General features: G+C 42.0%; 1 protein-coding gene across 1 annotated transcript in view; it reads right to left on the minus strand.

Moving 5' to 3' along the window:
* Nucleotides 1–22,993, minus strand: part of Ppargc1a (PPARG coactivator 1 alpha) — a 644,210-nt gene that overhangs the window by 439,830 nt on the left and 181,387 nt on the right. The window contains exon 2 of the mRNA XM_028865931.2: nt 14,632–14,696. Coding sequence (XP_028721764.1) covers nt 14,632–14,649 — 18 coding nt within the window. The 5' untranslated portion in view covers nt 14,650–14,696. The remainder of the gene's footprint in view (nt 1–14,631; nt 14,697–22,993) is intronic.

Below are 22,993 nucleotides of genomic sequence, written 5' to 3' on the forward strand. Positions count from 1 at the left end.
GATGATAAGGCAGAACTGAGAAAAGGTACCATGCCACATAGCTAAACATAGATAAGAGTTATGGCTTAATTTAAGTGCAAGAGCTACTCAGTAATAAGCCTGAGCTAATGGCCAAGCAGTTATAATTAATATAAGCCTCTGAGTGATTATTTTGTAAGTGGTTCACGGGACTATGGGGGCCTGGCAGGACTGGAGAAACCTTATGACTACACCATACAATGAAAAACTGTCAGGTAACTCAACACATTCTGCATGAGACATTTTCATCATTATCAGTTTCCTGTAACCCACTATGGCCTTCTGTGTTGAAAACAAAAGCAGTAGAGGCTGGGGTGATGACTAAATTAATGAAGAACTTGTCTTCAACACCCCACACAAGTAAAGCCAGGTGCCCTGAGCTTGTTATCCCAGCACTGTGGAGATAGAGACAGTAGATTCCTGGACCGTACTGGCCAGCCAACTTAGCCTACTTTAATAAGTTCTAAGCCAATGAGACACTGTCTCAAACATCAAGGGGTACTGCAGCTCAAGAATGACAACTGAGATTGTCCCGTGGTCTCTACCTCTCTCTCTCTCTCTCTCTCTCTCTCTCTCTCTCTCTCTCTCTCTCTCTCTCTCTCTCACACACACACACACACACACACACACACACACAAATGGACAAAAGAAAGAAAAGTCTGTAGCTTCTTTCTTTCAACCAAGCTTCCTCACAACAAGTTATGAATTCCTCTATTTTAAAATTTCTCTATTTTAATACCTTCTTAATATACAGTTATATGCTCATCAATGTCTAAAATTGGAAAAGGTCCTTTTTAAGAATGGAAATGGAGAAGAAAGGGGAGGGACAGAAATGGGAAGAGAGAGAAGGGAGAAGAGAACAAAGTGAGAATAAAAAGGAACGAAGAGGAGGAGAAAACTAAGATTAGAAACTGGCGATCCACAGCCTTCAACAGCGGAGTCACATTACATGGAAATCAGCGCAGTGACAGCACAAGGAGCCGCTTTGTGTCTTCATGAATAACACTATGTGCTGGGTAAATGCCTTTCCCCATTTAGAAACAGGTAGTTAATGGGAACTGAAGTGATCAAATGCTGTGTACCCCAAGGTTACTTACATCATGGGCCTGAGTGGCCCAGAGCTCATAAATAAAGCATCAGAGTGTCTTATTTTAGACCTGGTCAGATAAGCAAGGACTTGCATCATGTGAACGGAGCCCACAGTGTGATATGACACTGAGCCTGGTAATTCCAGGAGCCCTTGGAATGTGACATTTCAAGCGCAGTACACTGAGTTCATGCCCCATGGAAGCTCTAAGACCCACCAGGCCTAAATATCCCATCATCCCTTTGATTCAGTGGCTGAGAGAGCAGACTGTCACTGAGCCGGACTTTAAATGTATGCCAAGCACACTCCCTGCCATGCAGAAGTTAATTTGAGGCACATTTGCAACTTATAACTCTGATTTACTCATTTGCTAGTACGAGGACCACACACAGCTTGACGGCCTGCCAGCTTGCATAGACCATTCCCTCTGAAAAGATTTGGCCCAAGTCATGACCCAGCTTGGCAGCTCGAAAAAAACAGCTGCCGGACACTGGAGGAATGTGGAATTGAACATGGAGAATGGAAAATCTTTCCTCTTTTCCTCAAAGTTTTGCATATAATTATGTAATCATATCCCTTTTTGGATACTTTGACATAAATTGTGCTTAATTAAATTGTTGCTAATTTGTTGTTTTATTATAAGTTTATGGCTTGTTTGTGGCTATGCATCCACAAGCTGTGTGCACAGACAAATGCTCACATGGGCACATGCTCAGTAGCAATGACATTGTTATGAAGGTAAAGAAAATGGGCTCAGTGAATAATTACTCCAGTTGACAGGACAACTAAAGATTTCAAAGGGTGCTTGTTTGCATGGCACACAAATTACTGGATGAATAACTTAAATGTGATCATTTTCTGCTGTTACTAGATTTTTTTCCTCACAGATTTCCTATAATTTGATACCAATCAAATATGTATGCTCTGCATGAAGTACATTATCCCCATGATAAAAACAGACCTGCTTACATGGTAGACATAATTCCCTATGTATAGTCTGCTTGTGTTACACTGTTTCTCATGCAGACCTTAGGCTCAAAGGAGAATATTATCAATGAATATTTGTGAACTTCAGTTTGGGATAAGACAGCCTACATTTGAGAGTGTGCAAGTAGCTGGTTAATGCCTAAAGGCCACCACCATCAAGTGACCCATGGAGCCATGTTCCAAAGTATGGAAACACATACTTCTCTCCCCTTCCACTGGAACCTGCTTGGGACAATTCTGCCTCAGACACTGATTCTCAATGTGTTAGCCCACAGAATGTGTATTTGTTAGAAATAAATATCCTAGCTACAATAGCCAAGAAATGGGAATAGCCCAGATGTCCACCAACAGATGAAGGAATAAAGAAATGTGGTGCACACTCTCAATGGGATTTTTTCGACCATAAACAAGAACAAAACCATGATATTTGCAGGGAGGAATGGATGCATTATGTTAAGCAAAACAAGCCAGACTTGGGGAGAGAAACATTGAGTTTTTCTCTCATATGCAAAATCTGCATTTAAATTTATGTGTATATGTATGTAGGACATGAAAATAGAAAGGAAGTTATAAGAGAACAGGAAAGGCTCCTAAGGGGAGCAGTAAATAATATTTAGTAAATACTCAGGACACAAAAGCAGGAAGGTTATCTGGGAGGATCAAAGGAACCCACAAGATAGTCACAAGCTGACAGAAGGAGGCAGTAGGGAGGTAAAATGATTAAGACCAAAGTAACCTGATGTGTGTGTGGTTGACGCCCATTACTTTATATGCTGACTTTAGAAGTTAGTTTTCAAAAGAAAGAAGGACCCTGCCATGTTTGTTAAGGTGACGTTACAAAAGTACAAGATGCTTAATAAAGACTTCTAGCTGCTATTGCAACATAGTCAGGCCAGGATAGCTAAGGAAATGTACTTGGTACCATATTTCAGGTAAAATTGGCTGGCTGATGATTCTGCTTTGTTTCAGGGTTTTGGTGGTGGTGGTGGTGGTGGTGGTGGTGGTGGTGGTGGTGGTGGTGGTGGAAATTTTTTTTTGCTCTTATTTTTGTTTTTGTTTTGCTTTCCTGTGATTGTGATCACAACCAGGGCCTCACACATTCTAAGCCAGCATGTTACCAATGTACTATGTCCCCAGCCTTATCTGAGTCTTGGAGAATATGGATTTGGGAGGTTTTACTTCCTTTTCTGTTGCTACAACTGAATATCACAGACTTGATACCTTATTAAAGAATCATTCTTACATTCTTTCTTTCTGGAAGCTGGGAAGTCCATGGTTGAGGAACTGAGTCTTGTGAAAGCCTTCTTGCTGGTGGGGACTTTTTGCAGAGTTCCAGGTTGATGCAAGACTTGGTGGTAGGAGAGCAAGCACGCTGGAGGGAGCTGCTTTTTTTAACAAAGCTATTGCTTTGATAACCTATTGATTCACTTATTCATGAAGGCAGAGTCCTTGTGACCCATCTTCCAAAGGTCTCTCTTCTCCAATGCCATTAGCCAAAGACATTGGGGGTCAGGGTCCCAGCACATGAAGCCTGTGAAGACATATTTACATCTTGGCAGAAGGTCTTCCTTCCCCAATATGAGGGTTATAGTGAGAATAAGAATGTGCTTATGAGCCCACTGCATGTGCAAAACAAACAAACAGAAAGTCCTAATGTAACAGTTTTCTATTCTAGAAGACACCTACTTGGCTAATGCTCTTGGTCACCTCAACTCACCAAAAATATAATAATAAAATAAAATACTTGCTCAGAATGATAACCCAGCAGGCCTTACAAGAACAACACTTGATTTACATCATTAGATCATGTATGTTAGGACAGAAAAACAGAAATATGAGTGTGAAAATACAATAAAAGGAAATTTTCAAGCAAAGCCATTTTTTGAGTTTGCACTAAATAGTCTAGTAAAATTCTACTTGTTTTCCAAGTATTCTATTTTATGAAATGCTTCACTGTATTTCAGCAGATAATTATCCCTTTCATTTTCTATTCCAGCTTACCACTATGAAGGCAGTAAAGTCAGTTTAATTTAAAAGTCTTGAAAATGCTAACAAGCCACACAAGTAACATAACTTACATCAAAGAGATCGGCTCTCTACTTGGAATCATGCCTGGGCTAAGGGCACAGACCACCAGCCCATGATAGTGTTGTGAACCTTATTTCAGGTAGTTAACAGGTTGAGTTGTGTAAGTAAATGCAGTACAGTGCCTTAGCAGGTACAATCGCTCACTGTGGTTGTGTTGGTAGCTGTGGTCCTATGAATGGAATTGCAGGGGTTGATCACCTTCTATCATTTTCTACTAACCTGCAAATGGAGGAATCTAGAGGGGAAAGATTGACATTCAATATTTGCAACAATTAAAACATAAGTTCTTTAGGGAGAAGTTCACCTGACTCCCCCATTCTGCCCAATATCTATCTGGGTGAGTGCAGAGCCATTCCCTACAGAAGATGCCTGGAGTAGGATAAAAACCATCCCGGGAGGCAGGCATCCAATAGAGACAAAGAAAATCCTCAGCCTTGCTCTGTGGAAGCATTCTCTACTCAAATTCAAGGACACCCTCTAATTCTCACAAAATCCATGGATCTCCTCCCCAAAAGACTCAGAGAGAAAGATGTCCACCTCACCACACTTGGGGAGAAAAGATTGTGCCTAAGCTTTTTGACAACTGTTTTCTCTCTGTGATCACAGAGGAAAAAAAATTCATGCCCTCCCACAAGAACCACAGCACCTCTGTCTTGAACCCAGCTGTATTCAAGATTTACTGTGTGGCCCTGGGCAGCTCATCGGACCTCACTGGGTCTTAATTTCTTCATCTGGAAAATAAAGACGCTATGTACATCATGGGCACAGCATCTCAAGGTTAATGCAGCGGGCTGATATTGAAATGCAACTGAATGGGGGAATATCTAATTCTGGGAAGGAAGTGAGGCACAGCAACCCACACTTCTGGGTGCGGATAGCATGTGCAAGATCATAGCACTGAGCCCTGGGGTCAGTCACGCTCACGAGGAGCGCAATAAGCCGTTCACAATGCACCACCTGGAGTCTTTTATTGTTATTGCCAAGTGGAGTTGATAAAAAAACAAACAAAGCAAAAGGTCGAAGCCCTAATTTATCAAAAGTTATTGATACAGATTGCATATTGACAAGCAAAGGGCTGCTTTTCGATTCCCATCAATAAATCCATTGCATAATACAGTCCAATCCCAACCCTTCGCCCCCAGATCCATCCATCTAGATATTAGAAATCCATCCTGCTCTGCCTGCAGTCTGTCAAATGTCACCACAGAGTGCAGAAGCCACCCTGCCAAGTCTATATCCTGAACTAAATCCCAATGGAAACTTCCAGATATAAATAACTACTATGAGCACTACTATGAATATACGGGGGAGAAAAACAGCTCTCAAGTCTCACTGTTACTTTCTTTTTACCCTTTCACCTGTGACAAGCAAAAAGAAAAAAAAATCATGCCGTTACTGTCCAAAACCAACCTAAAACCAAGTCTAACCAATTCCATTTTCTAGTTACGGGGACACTGTTTTAATCTGTGGAGCAGCATTTAGGGCATGGGCAGAGGTTCTTTGGTGACATTTTCACAGGCAGTCCCTGAAGCTTTGGTGCCTTGGTTGACACTGGGAAGTGGCATATGATGACACTCCATGTCTTATGCCATGAGGACAGGGAGGAATGTTCTACCTCCTTGTGGGCAGATGACAGAGATGCTGGGGAGTCAGCTCTAAGGGACCTCCAGTTTATCAGGGGAAAAACGTACTCTCTGGGTGTTCCTAAGACACGGGAAAATGGTGTTAAAAAAAAAAAAAAAAAAAAAACGGAGAACGGAGCCTGAGCATGGAGCTATCCTTAAGTAAATTGTACAGAGCCAAGAGTATACAACTTAAGATAAATCTTACCATCTCCCTGAGTCTGAGTTTCCACATCCTCAGCAAGGGAAGATGTCTTATACCATAGTAGACACTCAATAAATATCTGTTCAAACATAATTTAAACTGAGAAATACTGGATAATTGATATCCCCCATTGTCCAAAGGGCAATAATAGTCCACTGTAGATGTATATCCTTTATCCACCAGTGTAGCTAGAGTTTTCCTGCCTTGCCCACAGTCAGGACAAATCTTTGTCACGCGCCAGTCCTACAGCTGCTCAGACTCAACCAAGTAAACACAGAGACTTATATTGCTTACAAACTGTATGGCCGTGGCAGGCTTCTTACTAACTGTTCTTATAGCTTAAATTAATCCATTTCCATCAATCTATACCTTGCCACGTGGCTGGTGGCTTACCGGCGTCTTCACATGCTGCTGGCCATGGCGGCAGCTGGCAGTGTCTCTCCCCTCAACCTTCCGCTTCCCAGAATTCTCCTCTCCCCTTGTCCCACCTACTTCCTGCCTGGCCACCTACTTCCTGCCTGGTCACTGGCCACCAGTGTTTTATTTATATAGAACGATATCCACAGCACACCAGAACACATGGTGGCAGAGCAGACGAGGAAGAGATGAGAACTCTTTTCCTCAACCTTAGACAGAGAAAATAAACAAAAATGGATAGAGAGGCCTAGGTTGTGCGTGTGTGCGTGCGTGCGTGCGTGTGTGCATGCGGGTGTGCGTGTGTTTGTGTGTGCGTGTGTTTGTGTGTGCGTGTGTGTGTGTGTGTGTGTGTGTGTGTGTGTGTGTGTGTGTGTGTCTTACATCACAGGGAGACAGCAGTGTAGAACTAGAGCCTAAAGTAGGGCACCCCCATTCCGGTTGGAGGGCTGCAGAATTGCGTCCCCCTGGCTGGAGATTGGCTCCATGATGCTTGCTTGCAACGTCTGAGCTCATTTGCTCAGGGAACAAAAGCCTACTTTAATATTAGCCTCAGTCGGGCTGTTAAAAACAGAAAAGCTGCTGCAAATACAACAGCCTAAGCAAAGATTGCTTTAAGATTATCCAGGCTTTGGGGTCTTCTGACCACATCTGAAAGAGAGACTCAGGGTAGACATGGGTGCCTTCCTGGAAAGCTTGGAAGTAAATTAAAATGCTATGTGTGTGGGGGGGGAGGGGGTCGGGAGGCTGGCGGAGAGGGGGTGCTAGACATTTTTCCAATTAAAAAGATGGAGAATTAGTTAAAATAAGAAGGAAGAGCCAGGGGGGAAAGGAGGAGATAAAAATCAAAACTATCTGGTCTCCCAGGTATCTGCAGATTGGCCAGGCCATGGGGGGATTTCTGTGGTTTCCCAGTGGCACATGGGGAATAGAAGTGATCTTCACTCAAGCTGCAAAGTCCTTCCTTCCTTGAGCTTCCAGCCAGCGTGAACCTACTCCTTCTGCCTCCAAAGTTGGAGAATTTATTGCTGTTACACATGACAGAAAGTTAGAGGACAAAACATACCAGGTCCCCTGGGGTCCCCAATCTATCCCTGCCACTATCATTCACTGGCCCAGAATTTCCCAGGCAGTTCATCTGGGGACCACCCAAAGGACTTTCATCATATCTGATTGCCTGCCTCCATCCCTCATCTCCTGTGGCTCATTAAATCAAGTTACTTTGTAAGAAAAGTTTTCCGTGTAAAACTTTACCATTGTTGCAGGCCCCGGTATCAATAACACCGTGTCTTTTTTTCTATGCTGTGATCTTTTCTTAGTGTGGGTAGAATCATTATCATTAAAACAGCACAGCAAAGCAATTAGAAGAACAGATGCCACATGTTCAAATCCCAGCTCTGCCCCTACTAATGTTGTGGTATTGGGCAACTTCAATTTTCTGTACTTCAGCTTTATGTTTTATTAAATAATTAATATCCATTTCATAGTCACCATTTGGATTAAACTAATTAATATTGGTAGAAGGTTTGTGCCATCTAGACCCCCCATATGGACAGTACTTTGGGAAACACTAAAGTAGGCATAAGACCATCTGTCATCCTTTACCTCAAGGTTTGCTTACACTGTGACTCCTCCTGGGCATATCTGTTGGAGCCCTTTTCCTGCCTCAACCAAAGCCAGAGCCAACCAACAGCAGATTCACCACTAACACAAAACTTAAACACAGACGTACCGGCAGCCACGTAATGAGCATCTATTAACCTACAGATGCTGTACTCAATAACCCCCACACATCATCTATTTGAGTCTTCATTCTTGCGCTCTGAGGAAAACCCTGGTTTAAAGAGCGGCCCCCACTACTTGTAACCACAAGAGTCGGGATTCCAACCCAGGATGGCTGACTTCAAAGTCTGTGTCTATTTCGTTGACATTACCATAAATTCCCTCTGTCAAGAGCTCACTACACAGCCCAGCTGGAATGCAGCATCCTGCTCTCCCCAATCGTGCCCACTTCTCCCCCTGGCCTTGGTAACTCTACACTATAATATAATTCTGCTTGCCTGCCCCTTGACCCATCTCCATTATTCAGGATAACTGCTCCCACTTTACCCATTTTGGAAGCAAACCATTCTAAATTTTCCCTGAATTTGAAAAGAGGTTTACAATACACTAGACTGAACTTAACAGTTTCTCTACAACTCTGGTCATCTTTAACAGCACCAAATGCTGTCATGTTCTGTGATGTAAACATGACCGCAGGGCAAGCTTTCTGAGTGGTGCAGGGTGACTGTTAAAAACCTTGACTCCCAAGCCCCTCCCCAGATCCATTGAATCAGAACCTCCGGGTTAAGGGGCAGGAATCATTCCAATTTAAGAACCACTGCCTTAGGGGATGTACAGGCTTTTGACCCTGCTTAACACTCCCAGATACAGCGGGGCTCTGGTTCTTATGTCTGTTTTTCATGCTTTTTCCAACCTCTCCCACCCTTCAATTTGACAGCTTTCTGTTTCCACTGCCAAACGACATGGCTGGGTGAACATCTCCAATTTCTTCTTCTACCAACTAATGTCATGATTTCTAAAATGTTTTTCTATAGCTTTAACACCCTTTCTTGTACACTGCTTGTTAGGCAGATGCCCAAAATGAAACATATCCTCTCAGAGCTGTTGGATGGGCATGAGAATGACCTGGGTTTCCAACACTAGTGCCCTTCCCTCTTCCCTGGCCCCCATCAGCACCACCTGGACAGTCCTCACACCCTTCCCCACATTCCTAGGGCTTCCCCCAAGAACACTGAAATAGCCGTCTGGCATGTCTTGTCATACTTTGTGACAGATACCTTATTTTTAACAAATGGTCAAGACCATCAGAAAAAAAAAAGAGGGGGGTTATACCAGTTAGTCAGTGTCATCTAAAATCCAGAGTATAATTGCTTCCATTTGAGACTATCCCCCCCTGTTTCCAGCATAGCCACTGTAGTATGTCTGGAAAGTCACTGTTTACAGTGAATACTCATAGTGTGAAAAGCAGTGATCTCTGTACTAATAATTAAACTACCACCTACTTTTGAAAGGCTCTGATGAAAACCATGGCCAAGGGAATTTGCCTTTAAAAAATAAAATTCTCCTCTGTAGAAGAGAATGTCACTGCATCCAGAAAAATCTTCTAACCTTTAAGTTTTAGTTATCTTACATTGACCACATTCTTACTATGTTGGTATGCTATCTAAAAATAAGATTTAAGAAGTAAGTTTTAAACTGTGTTGTGGAAATTGTAAGGAAAGTTCTTTTTAATATTCCTATTGACTTTCTTTCCAAAATTTACAAGTTGGAAACACAGGATTTAGAAGGTAAATTTAACACTATGGAGAAGATGGGTGAGCTGTTTGGGAGATCTAATGCAGTGGGGAGATGTAAGACATTGGGAATTAGGACAAAGTTCAAAGTTACATATGCAGAAAAGAGCAGAAAAGCAAGTTGGTAGATATGGGTTAAAAATGTCCCTGGGGGCTGTTCTTTTAACTTCTGTAGGTTTGAAATTCTTCAAAATAAAACTTGATGAGGAAAAGTTCACAGACCTACACAAGTAAAGGTCACTGATACATGAACAAGAGTGGAGTCAGTGTATTCAACCAGATGTGGACCTTGGTGAGAGACATGAAACACTGAAGTCTCAAAGACTAAGGAAACTCTTGTCTTATCCTCAGGATGACAGTTGTTTTTATAGTCTGGCACCTATGCACCTCATTTGCCTAGGGTTTACCCTTGAATCCAACAATGGCAAATAGACACAAACTGGCTGTGGCCACCACTCCTGACTCATAAAGAAAAACAGCTTAAAACCCATTTTACTGGTGTTATTTACTCAATGAGCCCACTTGGTGCTAAGTAACTACCCTGTGACAGGATCCTACTCTGTGCTCCTAAATTGCTTTGAATTCCAAATTAAATGGCAGGAAGCCGAACTGTATGTTTATGAGATACAAAAGACACAGGGGAAAGCCGTTCCTGCCATTGAAAATATCTTTGCTCTGCCCTAGGTACCACTTTGATGTTTTTGTTGCTATTACCATCATGATCATCATCAGCATCCTTGTGTTTCTACCTATTTCCCAATTTCACTGAACTATTGCAAGTCAATAGTTGATATTATCTATCTTTATTTCTTTGACATCGAGGATAGGTGGTACAGGAAGAATTCAACAAATGTTCCTTGGATGGGTGGAATTGTAAGTCTCTTGATTTGTTCTTTACACCAGGATTTGCTATAGTTCACATGGATATGAAGCCTCACCGAGATTGCCTAATTAAAATAGCCATTGTCTATTGGAGACTTATGATGCGTCCAGTGCTTCCTACAGTCTTTTCATATATTAACTCAATTAGTTGTACCACACCAGGATATGAGTAGCAAATGTCTCCTTTTATGAGTAAGCAAAAAGAAAAGGTTACCTTTTTCCACTGTCATACACAAAGAAGCCATACCAGATTTGACCTCCAAGAGGCTCCACTAAGGTATCTCACAATTATTACATAGAGTGGGTCTCCCTAGGTTGAACAGCACACATGTTCAGGTCACTTTTCACCCATGCTATGTGGAAAGATCTACAGAGTACCCAGGGGACTTTCAGAGAAAGGATCCTGAACCTGAATGGCCTGGACAGGCAGGTCAGACTTGGGGAGTTTCCTGCTTAATTTCACCTTTCTAAATACAATAGACTAAAAATAACCTGCAAGCGACATGTCTCAGAACCGTGAAAGGAGCCACAAAACACTGCCGAAGACATGATGGGAAAGGATGATCGTGGCTTCCAAAAATACTTCATGTTCTTTTCAGCATCAGCAAGTTGTGTGTTATGATGAGAAAACAAAGTTTCCAATTATTGGAATTCCATAGTGTATTTAATTATGCAATTATCTTACAGTATTAACAAATGCTAGAGCACAGCGGCAGTTGCTGAGATTTGAGCAATTTGGAAGAACAAAATTTATTCTTTCCCTCAGTTGATTACTTCTCAGGAGTCCATCCATTTTTTTTTCTGGATTATGGAAATGATCCTATTTTTGAACTGCTTCATTCAGAAATATAAAGCAAGCCAGACCCCCACTCTTGCAAGCCCAAATTTAACCCCAGTACAAGCTAAACATACTTCTGAGGAGAAATGTCCACAAATCCACATCATTTTTTCCCATGAATGACTTTAGGCTCTTTTTCTCTTTTGAAATTCCAATAAATATAATAGAAATAGAAATGTAAAATGTAGTTGTACAAATCGGATGTTTCCAGTGATGTGAACATAAACGCATTTCTGTTCATTTGCTTAATAAGGATTTATCCCACAAAGTTCATAAATCAACTGTAGAGCCTAGAACACACCATCAAAACACCAAAGGTAGGTGTTCTTGTAATGCCTCTGTTACTTCAGCAAATGTGAAATGCAATCTTACAAAATTAAACATTCCATACATTTTTCTATTCATTCTCTAACACTCTCCCTATACTCCAAATTAGGCTATCACACTCTTGAGTTTCAGGAGACAGAAAGTGAATCAAATTTCTTGTTTCTGGAAGCATTACAAGTAATAGGTCTTTTCATTTAGAGCTTTTCAGCTAAGAATCACCATGCTGTTTACACATAAAACATAATTAACCCATACAATCTATTATATCCCTACCCAACAGGAGCCCTCCTTGATGATGGAGAAGCCATCCCTATACTTTCTAGGCCTGAATGTGGTCCAGGCTTTTACATATAATGTCTCATTTCTGTACCTAACTAAGAAGTACAACCTCGCAAAGGAAAACCCGACCTTCTTCCCCAGCAGGTAACAGCAAAGGACACAGGCTCTGGACCCTGAGTAGTTAATATTTGAAATTAGCCACAAATAGGTGAGATGAGCCACATGACTTTCCTGTGCTTTGATTTTGGAGTGATAAGATTTGGAATCTTATCAGCTGGTATACCACAGGACAATTGAGATGCAATGAGCTATTACACGTAATTCACTTAAAATGCGGCCTTTTCTTTTAGCAACCATCCTTAATAATGTTAGCAGTTGGTATCAAGTCACTTACCTATAACATCTGACCTTTTAAATCATATCACAATGACCTCATGGGAGTCTCACCATCTTCCCACAAAGCAATGGAAGTAGATGTTTTTATTCCAAATCTCATGGAGAAGGGTATTTCAGACAGGCCCACCAGCACTCAGAGCATGAACCCCTGGAAGCCAGGCTAGCATATTTCCACTTTGCCTCTTTCTATCCAGAGAAAGTTGACTGACTGGCTCAGACAGGCCCCTGCTAATTTTGTGGGGGAGCAAGGGGCTCTTGTTTCAAAGGAGACATAAAAAGCATTCTGCTGCCAAGGCCTGTCTTGCATAGCAAAAAAGATCCAGATCGGCAGGAGACAGGACAACAAGACGCCATCATCATGATTTCTGCTAACTATGAAATGAAAGTTAATTTCATGCTTTGCATCCACGGACAAAAAGGTTCAGAGCTGTTTAAATTCTCTTCAGCCCAATGACAGTTAGTAAACAGGAAGCTTCATGTTCTAATGCTTGAAATCACCCTTCGGATCTCAATATATTATTTATGCACTCAGCTTAAAATAAACAACAACTCTGAAGTAGGTGAGTGGTCTCATTTAGTGGGAACTTTTTTTTTCACTCTGACAGTTACTTTAAAACATCAGTAAACAACCTTAATTCACTTCTAACGGATTAGTAAGCTACTGCTGTGTCTACAGGAGGCGAGCAGATTGTATTATTAACCAAAACAACTTTCTCCCTGTCAGTCATCTGCACCTCACAGAGGGATGTGAGTCTTGCAGTCTTGATGCTTAAAACACTCCAGCACTCCGAGGGCACACCTGGTTCCAGACGGTATCTTCTGAGGTAGCTCTCTTCCACCTTTGACTAGCTCTCTTGACTCTGAGGTGTGGAGTGGGGCCCGGAGTAGGTAGATTCTCGGGGCTGCTTGTTAAGAAAGATATAAACAAATGAGAACCTTTCCAAAGGGGCAGGCTTTGTGTACTTTGACAATGCATCTCCTTATGGATAGAAGTTAACCTGCGACTAACCTTAAGGGACTTGACAGATGCCATCATGAATATTTGAAAGGGTTTCATGTTTAAGGGGGAAGACTTATTCTTTGTAGGGATGGATAGTAAAATTAGGATTCAGAGGAGGTACCTTGAGGATGGACTTGTCATCAACTCAGGAAGAATGAATGCTGTTGGTAAAATTTCTGCCCCCTACAGAGGTGCTCAAGCATTAGTGAGATGGAGCCCTTCCAACTAGCCAACAGATGTAGATGCTACAGCCTCATTCCTGAATTCCAAGGCTGGGCACTAATATGAGCTCTGGCAAGTTTCTGAATTCCTTAGAGTTGGGAGTTTTTAAAGGGTACCATCTACTTTTTCAGAAGAAAAGTCCATGGATTAAGTCCTGGGCACGTAGCCAGCCAGCCCGTGGTCAAATACGGGATTCTAGGGTGCTGGTTGATTCAGAAAGAGAAAAGGATGTACCATTACCATTTAGTGAACCAGCTGCTAGAGGACAGTGCTACTTCTGCCCCACAATGGGCATGTGTGGCTTTGCAGCCTTTGCCGTCCAGTGGATAAAAGGCAACTTCAAGTCACCTCGAAGTAACCAGTAACCAGGTGTGGGAGGGGTGGTCTGCACCCATCTCATCATTCTGTTTGTCCTCCTCTCCTCTCGCAAAGTCTGAAAACATAATATTTAGCAAACCATCTAGTTGACATTCATCATCAAGACATCACTCACCCTTATTGAAACCAGCCCCTCCTCCAGAGATACAAACTGATGGCTCAAAACACAAGTTCAGTGCAATTGAAAAGGGAGAAAGAGGTAAGAAAAAAAGAAATAAAAAACACCTTGAACTTATATCAAGAGTTTATAGCAACATTTTTACACACTATACAGTCATTTATTATTCCAAATTATCTAGTCAACTTTATATGAATTTACTGCTCTTGTAGAAGAAGATGTTTTTTCTATATCCAACATCTAGATGAAACATTTGAGAGGTCAGAAACATTAAATTCCTCAAAGATAGTCAGGTTATCAATATCTGGGTGTGAAACATGGTGTTACTGAATTCCTGATACAGCAAAAGCAGACATCTGGTATTTGCACTTTGGAGCAATAGAAAAGAACATGACAAGAATGTGGTATACTTACAAAGTACCCTTCATCCATGGGGCTCCAATTTTACCAATATTAGTTCACTGATTTTCGCAAAAAACCTGAAAGGCAGAGGGTAGGTTTGTGTTACCCTCACTTTGCAGATGTGGACAATGAAGTATAAGAAGGGAACGGGGTACATTAGAGGGCTATTACGGTGAGGATAGGGGAGGGGAAGGAGGAGAGAACTATAACTTTGGTCTTCCATATTACAACATAACATCATCACCCATCCCTCCCTTGGAGACTGATATTCCCATGTGATTCTTATCACAATCTCAACTTACACACAGTTACCCCAGGTAAACGGTGGTGAGAGAAGCCCTGTGTTCTTAGGAACCCAGACCCCAACATCCATTTAATACCATGAGAGGGTAGGAAACACTTCTCGTGTTCAGTTTAAAACAAGGAGGGAAAACAAGATAGACAAAATGCATCCATCCAACTAAAATTTGGCCTGAAAATAATGTTTCTACTGCTCAGTTTGTTGTACTTATGTTCACATTTCAGCATATGGACTTGTGTTTAAAGTACATTCCAAGGGAGTCAGAATGCTTCAAATATAATCTCACAACATTTTTAGAAGGGTGTATTTTTAACAAATCTTTCTAAGACATCATGTCCCTTCTATCACTTTCGAGCCATTGTTCACACATCAAAAAAAAAAAAGATATTTATTTGCTTGTTACTACAAGTAAGTTTATCTCCATGTGTGGTTTCTTGGAAGATGCAAGAATGTGGATGACATAGGTCTTGTGGCCAAGAAATTTTTAATCCTGTGGTTTGGTGATGTTAATAAAGATGCAACCACCATGATCAGAAATGTTGCAGAATGTTCTGTCGGTTTGTGGACACTCCTAGTGAATCATGGACACTTGTCTCAAAAAGATAGTACCTCCAGGGAAAACTCTTGAAAAAGATGAGTTTAGCTTCTACGTGTGTGCCGTGCTCTCAGTAATGACAAAACAGTTCTTAGAAAATGTGAGTCTAGAGTCTTCCTAGCACCCATGATTTCAGGGTCACAGTATCACACACTTTCTCTGTACTCACCCCTGCAACACTGACTTCTCTCCTCAGATATTCAAGTACTTTCCCACCACCCAGATCCATTTGTCCAGTATTCCTCTGCTACAGTGTCACTGTAGACCACCACGCCTCTTTCATGGGATTGCTGCCCAAAGACCCACTCACTGAACCCTCCTCCAGCCACATCTAAAGAAGCTGCAACCCATCACACACCTTTCCCTCCCTGTCTTCTCTTTCTTCCTCAGACTTGCCATCCCCATCATATGGGCCCATCTCTTTGTTTTTCTATGTCTCGCTATTACAAGAGAAACTCCACCAAGTCATATTTGATCTCTGATAGATTTAGGACCAAAAGAAACCACTTCCGTAATCAACAGAATGTAGGTCCTGGGTCTTCTTTCTTATCTACCTCTTTTCCCTCTCACAGGGTACTGTTGCATTTAGTAATAAATGAATGTCAACGTTTTTGCACCACCCAAAAGAAACAGAAACTCCACTAACATTCAGTGAAATGGTTCAAAAGGAAGTGTAACAAACATCCATTTTTATCTTTTTTTTTCTCTTTTCTTGATCACTGAAACAAAAGCTGAGTGATCTCTTTCTTTGGCCAGCTCTACATCATTCTCTCTGCAACCCTCATCTCTTCTCCCTGGCCTTTGGTTTCTCAATATCTGAAGCATGGAAGCTTCCAGTGGAAATTTCCAAGTTTCCTCCTAGTTCAGAAGCCAAGGATGATAGACCAAATCATATCTAAATCTTTTTACATCGCCTGACTTGATAGAACTAACTAGGTACAAATTTACCTCAAAAGTCTCAAGGTCACCATTCCATACCAAGCAAAGTAGGGACCCTTGCGGGAGGGGAGGGGGTTTGGGGGGGACAATTTGATCATCTAAGCCTATCTAAAGGCACTCAAGCTTTAAAGGAACACCACAGATATTTCTGCCAAGCTGTGCCCCATGCCCCACGGTCACACCACTGACATGTGACAGACATTCAAAGAACAATGCCACCTCTGCCACTTATGGCATCTTCAGTCACAGGCACTTCACTCGGATCTCTAAACAGATTTCCTGTTTGCTTCCACATTAATAAAACTCGCACCTTTACCAGTAAGAATTTTTTTCTTACCCAAGCATCTGAACATCCAAAGAGATTTAGAAGCAATTAACGTTCACGAGTAACAGAGCGATCAACATGGGAATTACTAATGGGACTGGACAGAATCCAAAAGCTGATATTAGGATAATAGCATGTCTCTGACATAGGTTACGGTGCTAATTCTGCAGGGCGCAGTCTTGGTTTGATTTCAGTGGCTTTGTGGGCTGCTGTCACAGTCACAGAAGTCTGTTCTATATACGGTTCCCCACCCCCTACGACATAGATTTTTTTTTAACTGCCAGTGAGAAGAAGGCATTTTTGCATCATTATAAGACAACCTCTAGCATTAATGGTATACATTGAATTCAAGTTTATTTTTAAATTGCCAACCTGACAAAAATGCTAAAATGTCATTTCCCCCCATTTGAGGTCTCTAGACTATCTTCACCTGCTAGATTTTGTAGCTAGAGGCCACAAAAATAATAGCTATGGATTTGCATCATGCTTCTCCCGGGTAACTCTCTTACCATCTTGTGTGTGTGTGTGTGTGTGTGTGTGTGTGTGTGTGTGTGTGTGTGTGTGTGTGTGTGTGTGTGCATACATCTCTGGAACACAGAAGGAAGGACAGGACATGCCCATTCTCTGGAGATCTGGTCCTTATCCATTCTCCTGATTTGTTTTCAAAAGAATTACTCTAGTGCTCATTCCAAACAGGACTTCTGTCAGCCTACCCCACATACCCAGGGCTAAGGGAACATTAAGGAAGAGATGGAGAGCTTGTGAGAGACAGGTCAAAGAGGATCCCTGCAGATCAGTGTCTTCTGAACACGGCAAGGCTGTTGCACTCAGGCGCTCACAGCATCTGTGGTTGCCAGCACAAGACTTCCACAAGATCAAGCTAGTCAATATTCCAGCACAGATAAGGGAGGGACTCATCAGGCCTGCTCCTAACTGAGGTGCTACTGGGAGTTGGTGGCTATTCAGGGAGGGAGACGCATTTTTCTTCAGAAATATGGCCACTGGTAGATTTCCATTCTAATCAACTTTCTGATGCAGTGATAAAACTGCTCTGACAAGTAGCAACTCAAGAAAGGAAAGGATTATTTTTGGCTTACACTTCCAGGTCACAGCCTGTCATTGAGGGAAGTCCAGACAGGAACTCAAGCAGAAACTTAAAGCAGAAACCGCAGAGAACAATGCTTGCTGGCTCAAACACAGACCCATGCTTATCTGGCTTTCTAATACAGTCCAGAACAACCTACTGAGGAGACAGTGCCCCTTGTTAAGGGCAGGGTCTTACTACATCAAGAAATTTCTCCAGCAGACACCTTCACAGGCCAATCTGACCTGAGAATAATCAAGACTCCCTTCTCTGGTGACTCTAGATTATGTTGAATTAACAGTAAAACCTACTTAGGACAATTGTCGATTCTCCCGTGGATGGCCACACATCTGTGTGCATGGAGACAGCACTAGCTGAACTGAACTAACTGAATTATAAAAAAAAAAAAAAAAAAAAAAAAAAAAAAAAAAAAAAAAAAAAAAAAAAAAATGTTGGAATGTTAGGTGTCCAGGAGAAAAAGAGGGATGGGGATGAGTATGATCAAAATATGCTGTATGTACCTATAAAATCCTTGATGAATAAGTTAAAAGCTATTTTTCAAAGCGTATTAGGGGCTGAAGAGATGGCTAGGCAGTTAGGAGAAATTGCAGTTCTTTCAGAGGTCCCAGGTTCAGTTCCCAGCATCCACGTGGTGGCTCACAATCATCTATGACGCCAGCTCTAAGAGATCTAATACCTTTTTCTGACCTCTGTGGGCACTGCACACACACGGTACTTACAGACATGTAGGCAAAACACTCATATACACAAAATTAGAATAAATAAACTTTTTCTAAAGCATACTTTACTCAAAAGCGGAGATTAAATACTTTGAGAGTTTGGGACAAGAACAAAACAAACAAAAGAATCACTCCAGAAGTCAGCAGACCACTCCCAACTTCCCAACCCTTTCACTCTGCTAAGGAAGTCCCCACGTGGTCGAGAACGTTCCAACCATTATTCTTCCCCCGTTCTAGCCTACATCACTCATTGCTGAAATCCATCATAGACACTGTTGTCGTGTGCTCTCTCTTTGCCTCCCATGGGACCAGCTTCTTGAATCTCAGTCCTGGCATCTCTCTCTTACTTAGCCTGATGGACAAGTAGCTCAGCCTTTAGGGTCTCTGCCTCTCCTTGCCCACTCCCACCTTGGGGCTCCAGGGAAGCTCCTTCTACAGAAACTGTCTATCCCACTTGGACGGAGACTGTAGTCTACTCTGGTGTTTCCCTTTGTGCATACTCATAATTTATTTTATTTATTTATTCTGAGTGGTCTAAGAAAGGCACTGTGTACCTAGAATGGATTTTCACTGTTTCTGCTGCTGTGGCATTAGACATCAGCATGAAATGGGACCGATATCCCTTCTTTTGTTTCTGCTTTGTTGTTGTTTGTGTGTTTGCTTGTTTCTATTTCATTCACGCTTTCTTCCATTCCTTTCTCCTTCTAGCTTGGTGTTTCTGGCTGTTAAGAGAGATCCTTCTTTATAATTGAGTATTTTATTTATTTTTACCCCCATCTTCCTACCATTGACGTATGCCCAATATAAAGTGTATCTCTCTCTCTCTCTCTCTCTCTCTCTCTCTCTCTCTCTCTCTCTCTCTCTCTCTCTCTCTCTGTGTGTGTGTGTGTGTGTGTGTGTGTGTGTGTGTGTGTGTGTGTGTGTGTGTAGGCCAGAGAACAAATTCAGGTATCCTTCCTCAATAGCTGTCCACCTTGCTTTCTGGACAGGATCTTCTACTGGCCTGGGACTCACCAGGACGCTAGAATGGCTGGCCAGTGAGCTCCAAAGGATTCATCTTTCACCAGCTCACCAGCTTTGGGATTATAAGTGCATGTCACCATACCTGGCATTTTCATTTAGGTTCTGAATATCAAATTCAGGTCTTCATAATTGTAAAGCAAGCACTTTCCTGACTGAGCTCTAGCCTCAACCCCCCATATCTCACCCTTTAAAGTTCTCATTCATCCTCTAATAGAACCAGCTCCTGGTGGACAATCTGCCACCACCAGGCTGTGTGTGTTCAAAGTCTATTTTAACAATTTTAACCCACAGGATCCAGACCATCCACAGACTCATTCTTAGGGAATCCCCTGTTTCATCTCTGAGGAGAGCCCTTTAATACTCTCTGCAGGTACCCTCATTGCTAGGAGGCTCAGTATCTCAGAGCTTCCCACCTCCCACAAGTCAGACACTGCTTCCCCTCCCCAGGTAGCAGCAGTTGAGATTAAAGTGCTTCAGGGCAGTACTAATCCAATCAGGGCTGGCTCTTTCTGTCTCTGCCAGTAGGGAGGGAAAACTTCTTGGCAGAATGCCTTTCAACTCTGCTCTGCATTCCTCCTGGGGTCAGAGTTCTGTGCTCTTTTCTGATGGTCCTGCAGAAGTCAAGGTGGTTGTCACCTGCCTCACTCACTAAACCATCCTTCTGCCATAGAGTCATGATGGAGAGGGAGAGGGGACAGAGATGGGGGTGAGCTCTGAGGAATGGGCAGGCAAGGGCAGACAGTGCAGTAACACATAGATTTTTTTTTCTAAATTTCAAAGATTAAAGAAAATCCATTTTCGAACTTTTGCTCTTGCCGAAGCACCAAACTATAGCCCACCCAGTCTACCAGACAGGGACTCTTCAGGGAGCCTTTGCTTTTCTGAATCCCCCAGGCTCTCTGATGAAACCCACAGACCCCTTCCAAGAATGGTGTGTGGAGGGCTGCAGAGAACATTAAAGATATTGAAATCTCTTTCTGTCCCAGGTTGAGGACCCCAGCGGGAAGTAGGGTGGTTTGGGAAGATGGGCAGGAGAATTGATAAGGGGAAGGAGGGCTATGGAATTTTTCAGAAAAGATCTGTGCTGTGAAAAGTTGCAAGGTGAAGCAGAAAACAGAGTGTTGACCTTCCTCGCTGCCCTGTGGCTGCACTTCTGCCTATGCATGAGACCAGAGCTGTATCTGGGACGCAGTCAGCCCCATGCACTCACCCAGAGCCCTTCAGTGTTTGCTATATGGAATAGCTAGGAATGTAGACTTCCTTTATTTACAGCCCTAAGTAGATTTTTAACTACTCCTGAGAGAGAAGTAGACGAGCAAAGAAAGCAATCTGAGGAGCTTTCAGGAAGTTGAAGTAGTAGTAAAAACCTTGCATTGGACTGTTTATTCCTTCACCAAATATTTACAGAGCCTCTACCGTAGATCCACAGTGGTTGACAAATGACCTAAAGACCTTTCCCCACATGATGTTAATAGTCACATGTAAGGGCACACTCTAGTAGTAAGCAAGGAAGTAAATGCATGTGGAAAATTGATATACACCCTGGAAAAAGAGCAGAGAAAGTGAAGAATTGCAGCAGCATTTGCCTATTTCACATAGGTTTTATTTCCATTTCATGTCAAGAAATATTTGTCACTGGACTCCAGCTACATTTCAGGTCATGGAATGGAATCAGCATATAGATCATTGATAATGGATGGAGATAGATAGATAGATATAAATAGATACAGATAGACAATGATGATGGTGTTGATAATGATGAAGATAAATAATATACAGACAATACATACATACATACATACATACATACATACATATATACATACATACAATTGGCCCCTACATTCCTGGGTACTACATCTATAAGTTGAACAAACTGAAGACTAGAAAAATAAAATTGTCATCTGTTTCCCTTGTCGTGGTTTCTCAGTGATACAGTTTAATAACTATTTGCATAGCATTTGCATATTCTAACATAGATTGTATTAGTGATCTAGAGATGATGTGAAGTATATGGTAGGATGCTGCTGTGTGGAAACACCATACTATGCTATGTAAATGTCTTAAGCAACCTTAGATTATGGAACTCACACAAGTCCCTGAAACCATTGCCCCTCATTCCACATCCCACCCACTGAGTGATCTACACAAATTGTACACATCACCTCTGAGTTTCAGGACTGTCATCTGCAAAATGTCACTGATGAGTTGCTGTGCAGGTCGCATGTAGGGATGCAAGGAGAGGACCCTCCCCCCCAGAGAAGCTGGTGCTGAGAAAGTGATAGACAAGTCACCTCCTCATCTTCTCACCCGAAAACAGAAAAGACAGCAGAACACAAAGGTCCCTTGCAAAGAAGGGAGAGCAGAGCTACCTTTTCGTATTTGTTTGCTTTGTTTTCACAGCCATGTGACCTTAGGAATCTTAGATTAGGTGACCTTAGAACCTTAGTGATGCTAAGTGAAGTGTGGTGGCTCACATACACAATAGCACCACTTGAGAGATTCAGGTAGGCAGATTGCCTAGAGTTTGAGTCCAGCCTGAGCTATAGAATGAGACCTTGTCTCCAACTATCCTTCTCCACCACTCCTAACAAAGAAAAATATCAAGTATTACTTTTTAGAAAAAAATAGTCCATAGTTGTATACATTCGAGAAACAATAAGAAAATGAAGTAAAGTCATTCCCATTGGACATCACATAACCACAAGAGATGTCAACAGTGGCCTCAAGAATGACTCCCCAATGTATTTCAGGAAGAACCCTTTGGTGTGGGAAAATTGCATGTGATGGCTACCGTATGGAATAGACTTTGAAAAGCATTGTGTTTGCTTTTTTAAAAACTGAAACAAAAACAACAGCATGTGCACCCATTTGGTGCTGATGTGCTATGGAGGCTTTCTTTTAAAACATGCACTTGGACATTTCTTTTTCTACAAACCAAGAAAGCATTTCAGCAGTGATTCTTAGCCACTGGACCATGGCAACTTCTCTTCCTTTTCTTATAAAAGAGTCATTATCCCAGGACCACAGTGAAATTGGAGGAAATGCCAACATCTAAACATTTCTTGTTCCCGTGGACAGGTAATTCCCCTATTTTCCACAGAAAATGACCTCTTAAAATAGTTTTGTTAATTATTCCCTTGAAAGCCAAATCCCCTTCTAGTTATACCTGGGAAGTCTTCTACTTGAAGTCATCCAAGGTTTTAATATCTCAATCATTCACAGTGAGCATGTATTACTTTCAATAGCAAAATACACAGGGGTAGGGGTGAAACTGGACAAGTGTTAACACACCAACGATTAGTCCAAACATTTTTAGCTTACACACACACACACACACACACACACACACACACACACACACACA

Source organism: Peromyscus leucopus, chromosome 10 (genome assembly GCF_004664715.2).
Source record: "Peromyscus leucopus breed LL Stock chromosome 10, UCI_PerLeu_2.1, whole genome shotgun sequence".
In the NCBI taxonomy this organism is placed as follows: Eukaryota; Metazoa; Chordata; class Mammalia; order Rodentia; family Cricetidae; genus Peromyscus; species Peromyscus leucopus.